The sequence below is a fragment of the Lithobates pipiens genome, unplaced genomic scaffold (assembly GCF_037356315.1).
Source record: "Lithobates pipiens isolate NorthernLeopardFrog02 unplaced genomic scaffold, aLitPip1_a1.2 Scaffold_19, whole genome shotgun sequence".
Lineage (NCBI taxonomy): Eukaryota > Metazoa > Chordata > Amphibia > Anura > Ranidae > Lithobates > Lithobates pipiens.
Window position 1 is genome coordinate 72,681,646 of NW_027507764.1, and position 7,691 is coordinate 72,689,336.

The 7,691-nt window shown below is 48.9% G+C and overlaps 1 protein-coding gene across 1 annotated transcript in view; it reads right to left on the minus strand.

The window, feature by feature from the left end:
• The window catches only part of RSU1 (Ras suppressor protein 1), a 251,984-nt gene extending 244,628 nt beyond the window's left edge, over positions 1-7,356 (minus strand). Inside the window, exons 1-2 of the mRNA XM_077490893.1 lie at positions 7,188-7,356; positions 2,377-2,492 (exon numbers count right to left, since the gene is read on the minus strand). Of these exons, the coding sequence (XP_077347019.1) occupies positions 2,377-2,485 (109 nt within the window). The 5' untranslated portion in view covers positions 2,486-2,492; positions 7,188-7,356. The remainder of the gene's footprint in view (positions 1-2,376; positions 2,493-7,187) is intronic.
• Between the last annotated feature and the right edge of the window lie 335 nt (positions 7,357-7,691).

The window sequence follows — 7,691 nt, forward strand, 5'->3', positions numbered from 1 at the left end:
TCAGAGGGAGGAAGAATATCATTGTACCGTCATCTCACAATTACAGAAATTGCAATCAAATATATATATTTATTATGTTACTAAACATACTTTTAAAAAGGTAGGGCTAAGTTTATACTTTTACAGTGACATTTGTTTTATTATATTTTTCCATGTTTGCTTTATCGTGTCCTTACTTTTTATTAGGGCATTGTTACTTAATGTGTTACTAAACCCACAACAGTAAAATCAGTCTGTATATGCAGTAAAGTATGCTTGTTATACTCCCCGTGGAACCTACGGGGTTTATCTCGTGCATTGTGTAAAAAGGCTGTTTGATCCTGTATTCTTTGATCCTCCCCTTCTTCCACTGTCCCCAATACATTACCTGATAATACAGAACAAGGGGACAAGCTGCACATGCTCAGTTGGGTGTGTATTGGCAGAGAGTTTTTTTATTTTTTTTCCTTCCTTCTTTGAGTGCTCAGTGATCAGTACAGGGCCAATCAGCACTGTCCATACAGAAGAGTAAGGGGTCCTGTATCCTGATAGGATAGTCTGAGTGAAGTCTCATCCTACAAGCTAAGCTTTAACCAGACACTGATAGAAGTCACAAGACTGATATATACTGCTGATGAGAAAAGGTATTTAGCAGTTTATATTTACTAAAACTATTGCATTTCCATGTTCTGTGTGAGACCAGATATGGTGAATGCAGGGTCCTGGGTTTAGCAACACTTTAAGGCAAGCTCAATTTCCTTCAATTATAGTGATCCAGTGTTAGTGGTATTTTTAAAAGTATAGCTTTAGTAGACATGATTTGGTGCCTTGACTTGGTTTCCCCCACTCATGTTCATCAATCCTAGCACACTGCAGCCCCAGTGAATATTTCACTCTTCTAGAGATAAGGAAACTGTACCAGGCCCAAATACTGTCACATGGGGGATGGCATGCATGAACCAACCATGATGTATGGGCAGTATATTCATGATAGTGGAGGACACATCAGGAATCAGGGGGAAACTCACTGATTAACCATTAGGAGGTTACACTGTGTTATATTGGGAGGTTAATATTAGCGCATTATACATTCTAAATATAAACAACACTTTTTGTGTGATATCAGTTCCCATACACAATAATGGCAGCTATATTATTTGGTCACCTTCTAGTATTTATCACTTACCGTGTTTATCGGCGTATAACACACACTTTTTTCCCCTTAAAGCGGGAGTCCGCCATTTATTTATTTTTTAAAGCCAACAGCTACAAATACTGCAGCTGCTGACTTTTAAAATAGTGACACTTACCCGCCCAGCGTGCCCGCGATGTCGGCACCCGAAGCCGATCTCTCGATTGTCTCTCGGGTGCTGCTGCCGCCACCTTGGGTATGGGAATCAGGAAGTGGAGCCTTTCGGCTTCATTTCCCGGTTCCCTACTGCGCATGCGCGAGTCGCGCTGTGCAATAAGGATGGTCCCCGCTGTCTCTGGGATCCATGCGTTTCCCAGCAGACAGCGGGGGACTTTCGGAAAGGGGCGTAGATTCTGCGGAAAGGGGTGTACCTTCTGCAGAATCTACGCCGGAAGTGGGTGCAGATATCTGTACTGTACAGGTACCTGCACCCCCCTCCCCCCTGAAAGGTGCCAATTGTGGCGCAGGAAGGGGGGGAAGATTCCAATGAGCGTAAGGTCCACTTTAGGGTGGACCTCCACTTTAAAATCAGGGGGAAATCGTGGGTACGTGTTATAAGCCAAACCCCGCTGATTCTGAAGAAAGGAGCGAGCGGAGCCAAGATGCAGAAAGCCGAGTGTACTTCGGCTAGACTCGGCTCCTCTTGCAGTCCCGCCCCTGTGGAGTCCAGCCAAAGTACACTCAGCTTTCTGCATGTTGTCTGCGCTCGCTCCTCTTGAAATCAGTGGAGGGGGGCCGGGCTGTGAACAGAGCTGAGTCTAGCCGAAGTACAATTGGCTTTGTGCATCTTGGCTCTGCTCGCTCCTCTCCGCTCAGTCAGCGCCAATTTTAAATCAGGGCAATGTTGCAACTAGACTAGCAATGTTACAAAGGCACTGGGCGAGGCTGCATTGATGGACACTGATAAGGCTGCATTGATGGGCATTTAAATGTAAGTTTTTTTCCTTAATATTCCCTCCTAAACTTGGGGTGTGTGTTATATGCTGGAGCATGTAAAACGCAGATAAATATGATATTTATTTATTTACTAGTACATATCAGCGCTTTAGTACACTTTTTACTTTACTGAAATGCAGGAGAACACACGCTGAACACAAAGACGTGAGCCTGTCCTAAAACGTATTAGAATTGGCACCCAGGAACAGCATTGTGAGAAAACGGTGTTTGGTACACAGCTTTAGGAAACCCTTAGGAGCTCTACTTACACAGGCCGGGAATGTCCAGCATGTTAGCGATCCCTCGGTCACACATGTCAATTTCTGTGACATTCTTCTCCCTGCTCTCCTCCACTATCTTCTTCAAAGACTTGGACATTTTGCTACTGAAATGGAAAAGAAAACCATGAATATTGTGACAATACAGCTGGTTACTCGATACAAACCCTATACCTATCCTGTACAAAAAAAATCTGTCCCCACCATAGGTGTCCACAGGGGGTGTGCTAGGTGTGCCTGGGCACACCCTAAACACTATGTACAGTGCTGATTCCCCCTACTACCCGGGCTTCCCCTGTGTTGGCCCCCCCCACCCTGCAGTGCTGCTGGCTTCCCTCTTCTCCTCTCCCCCAGCTGCTGTGGGGGTTGTTTCAGGATGGAGAGTGGGGGAAGGGGCTACTAAATATGTAAATTACAACTGTCTTCCTTTTATAAATAAACACACTCAATCACTGTGTTTATTCATAACTGAAGCATAGTAAACTGAGTTTACTATACTTCAGTTTGTGAATGAACAGGAAGCCTCTCAGCACAGAGCACTTTCCATTCATTCCCTGTCCCGTGTAAGCTGAGGAAGGCACGTGTGTTTGAGCTCTAGTGTGCACACACTAATGTCATGCTGTGTAAGGCTGCGCACACCTATCTACATACAGAGTCACTCACCCGCCAGCCAAACCAGTGTGATGTCTCCCTGTCTCCTTTCTATGGATTATGCAGCATCTTGGCTGGAAAGGGAGTGACGCCATACAAGCAGAGAAGTATTATCTCTGTATTTTGCTGTCAAATTTTGCCAAGTCTCTGCCAGCAACAGGATTACTAGTGTGGCATAGTCCTTATTATTATTATTATACACAATTTATCACCAACAGTTTATGCAGTGCTTTAAAATATAAAGAAAGACAGTACAATGCAATACAGAAGGAATATGAAGGCCTTGTTCATGGAGCTTACAATCTAAAGGGAGAGGGAAGTGGTACAAAATATAATAGCTGTGGGGGGGTGATCTGATGGAGGGGACGCGGGTACAGTCCTTAGGTGGGGTTGGGGATAGGCTTCTCTTAATAAATTTGTTTTCAAGTATCACCTAAAGGTGGACAGGGTAGGAGCTGACCAGACATACTGGGGCAGGGAGTTCCAAAGGATGGGAGAGGCTCTGGAGAAGTCCTGTAGGCCAGCATGCAAGGAGGTCACAACAGAGCTAGAGAACAAGAGGTCTTGGGGGGGGGGGGGGGGGGCAGAGAGGACAATTTGGGTGATATCTGCAGATAAGGTTGGTGATGTAGCCGGGGGCGATGTTATGAATGGACTTGTATACTGTGGTTAGTAGTTTGAATTTTATACGGTGGGGTAGTGGAAGCCAGTAAAGGGATTGGCAGAGAGGGGCAGCAGTCACAGATTGGTTAGTGAGGTGTTTTAGTCTGACAGCAGCTTTCATAGGGGGTGAGGGGGCAGGGCCAAGACCTTCTGTCTGTGTCTATAGATGCACTAGTACCCCCATGCAAAGTGTCTTTCTTTGGGCGCACTAGTCGAAGGGGAGGGGCCAAGTGTCAGCAGGGGACCCAAGAAGAGGAGGCTCTGTGCAAAACCATAACAAAGTTCAGGCAATTACAGTATAACATGTTTGTTATTTTATTTAAAAAATATATATATATATATATATATATATATATATATATATATATATATATATATATATATATATATATATAGGCAGGAGAGCATTTGCTATGAGGAGGAGGAGGACAAGGAGGGGGGGAGGGGGGATGAGGATATGGAGGGGAATGAGGATGAGGAGGGGGTTGACGAGGGTGGTGATGAGGAGGATGAGGGGGGTGGTGATGAGGAGGGGATGGGAAGTGGGAAGAAGAGGGGGAAGGGAAAAGAAGGGGGATGGTGATGAGGAGGGGGGTGAGGAGTGACGTGAGGAGTGGAATGAGGAGGAGAAAGATGTGGAGGGGGTGGGGATGATGAGGAAGGGAATGAGGAGGTGAATGAGGAGGGGGTGGTGATGGGGGTGATGAGGAGGGGGTGGAGATGAGGAGGTGAATGAGGAGGGGATGGGGTGATGATGAGGAGGGGGATGAGGGTGATGAGGAGGAGGTGTGGATGATGATAGGGAGGGGGATGAGGCTGATGAGGAGGGGGTAGGGATGATGAGGGTGATGAGGAGGGGGATGGGGATGGGGATGATGAAGGTGATGAGGAGGGGTGTGTGGATGATGATGAGGAGGGGGTGGGGATGATGAGGGTAATGAGGAGGGGGTAGGGATGATGAGGAAGTGAATGAGGAGGGAGTAGGGATGATGAGGAGGGGGTGGGGATTAAGAGCAGGTGAATGAGGAGGGTGTATGGATGATGATGAGGAGGGGGTGGGGTGATGAGGAGGAGGGTGATGAGGAGGGGGTGGGGTGATGAGGTGAATGAGGAGGGTGTGTGGATGATGAGGAGGAGGGGGTAGGGATGATGAGGAGGTGAATGAGGAGGGTGTGTGGATGATGAGGAGGAGGGGGTATGGATGATGAGGAGGTGAATGAGGAGGGTGTGTGGATGATGATGAGGAGGGGGTATGGATGATGAGGAGGTGAATGAGGAGGGTGTGTGGATGATGATGAGGAGGGGGTAGGGATGATGAAGGAGGTGAATGAGGAGGGTGTGTGGATGATGATGAGGAGGGGGTAGGGATGATGAAGAGGTGAATGAGGAGGGTGTGTGGATGATGATGAGGAGGGGGTAGGGATGATGATGATGAGGTGAATGAGGAGGGTGTGTGGATGATGATGAGGAGGTGAATGAGGAGGGTGTGTGGATGATGATGAGGAGGTGAATGAGGAGGGTGTGTGGATGATGATGAGGAGGTGAATGAGGAGGGTATGTGGATGATGATGAGGAGGTGAATGAGGAGGGTATGTGGATGATGATGAGGAGGAGGGGCGGGAAGGATGAGGAGGGTGTGTGGATGATGATGAGGAGGTGAATGAGGAGGGTGTGTGGATGATGAGGAGGAAGGGGTAGGAATGATGAAGAGGTGAATGAGGAGGGTGTGTGGATGATGAGGAGGGGGTAGGGATGATGATGAGGAGGTGAATGAGGAGGGGGTGTGGATGATGATGAGGAGGGGGTAGGGATGATGAAGAGGTGAATGAGGAGGGTGTGTGGATGATGATGAGGAGGGGGTAGGGATGATGATGAGGAGGTGAATGAGGAGGGGGTGTGGATGATGATGAGGAGGGGGTAGGGATGATGAGGAGGTGAATGAGGAGGGTGTGTGGATGATGATGAGGAGGGGGTAGGGATGATGAAGAGGTGAATGAGGAGGGTGTGTGGATGATGATGAGGAGGGGGTAGGGATGATGATGATGATGAGGTGAATGAGGAGGGTGTGTGGATGATGATGAGGAGGGGGTAGGGATGATGATGATGAGGTGAATGAGGAGGGTGTGTGGATGATGATGGGGAGGGTGTGTGGATGATGATGAGGAGGTGAATGAGGAGGGTGTGTGGATGATGATGATGATGAGGAGGGTGTGTGGATGATGAAGAGGTGAATGAGGAGGGTGTGTGGATGATGATGATGAGGAGGGTGTGTGGATGATGATGATGGGGAGGGTGTGTGGATGATGATGATGGGGAGGGTGTGTGGATGATGATGGGGAGGGTGTGTGGATGATGATGAGGAGGTGAATGAGGAGGGTGTGTGGATGATGATGAGGAGGGGGTAGGGATGATGAAGAGGTGAATGAGGAGGGTGTGTGGATGATGATGAGGAGGTGAATGAGGAGGGTGTGTGGATGATGATGAGGAGGGGGTAGGGATGATGAAGAGGTGAAAGAGGAGGGTGTGTGGATGATGATGAGGAGGGTGTGTGGATGATGATGAGGAGGGTGTGTGGATGATGATGGGGAGGGTGTGTGGATGATGATGAGGAGGGTGTGTGGATGATGATGAGGAGGTGAATGAGGAGGGTGTGTGGATGATGATGAGGAGGGGGTAGGGATGATGAAGAGGTGAATGAGGAGGGTGTGTGGATGATGATGATGAGGAGGGTGTGTGGATGATGATGAGGAGGGTGTGTGGATGATGATGAGGAGGTGAATGAGGAGGGTGTGTGGATGATGATGAGGAGGGGGTAGGGATGATGAAGAGGTGAATGAGTTGGGTGTGTGGATGATGATGAGGAGGGTGTGTGGATGATGATGAGGAGGGTGTGTGGATGATGATGAGGAGGTGAATGAGGAGGGTGTGTGGATGATGATGAGGAGGGGGTAGGGATGATGAAGAGGTGAATGAGGAGGGTGTGTGGATGATGATGAGGAGGGTGTGTGGATTGTGATGATGAGGAGGGTGTGTGGATGATGATGAGGAGGTGAATGAGGAGGGTGTGTGGATGATGATGAGGAGGGGGTAGGGATGATGAAGAGGTGAATGAGGAGGGTGTGTGGATGATGAAGAGGTGAATGAGGAGGGTGTGTGGATGATGATGAGGAGGGTGTGTGGATGATGAGGAGGTGAATGAGGAGGGTGTGTGGATGATGAGGAGGAGGGTGTGTGGATGATGATGAGGAGGGTGTGTGGATGATGATGATGAGGTGAATGAGGAGGGTGTGTGGATGATGATGATGAGGAGGAGGGGGCGGGGAGGAATATTAGAGACTATCCGGGAACAGAACATTACAGAGCACAGCTCGGTGTCCGGTGGTCTGTAGATCTCCGCTGGTTGTACAGTAAAGTTCTATTCCCGGAGTTCTTCCCATGTTGTCGCTCTATGTGCCCCCTCCCCCCCGGTCAGTCCTCGGTCTCCTTACCCCCGGTGCTCGGTGTCCCCGGTGTCGGTGGGAGGGATGCGGCGGGCGGACAGGAAGTGTCCCCTCGGGCGGTGGAATCTTTCACTCTCCTAATAAGGCAAATTCCACTCTACTCTCCGGAGCCAGGCGGCGCTGAAGACACAGCTCCACTCCAACCAATCAGCGAGCAGCATGAGATCACTTTCTGTTACTTCTATCCAGTGAGAGGCGATGGAACGCAGAGGCAGCCAATGGGAGTTGAGCGGTGAGGATGCGGCTACATTGTAAGTCGCTGGCCGGGGAGGAAGTTCTCTGTGACTTGTGTTTATCTTCCGCTGTGCGGAGTGTCGGCTCCTTCCCTGTCCTCTATGGGGATGGAGGGGCTCAGGATGTATTTTATAATATATGGGGGAGGATTATAATCCGAGGAGCCATATAGGAAGATTGTGAGTGTGGAGAAGAGGAAGGCCGTATTATAATACACACTCTGCACTGTTTTGCTGAATTTAGAGATGAGACTACAGA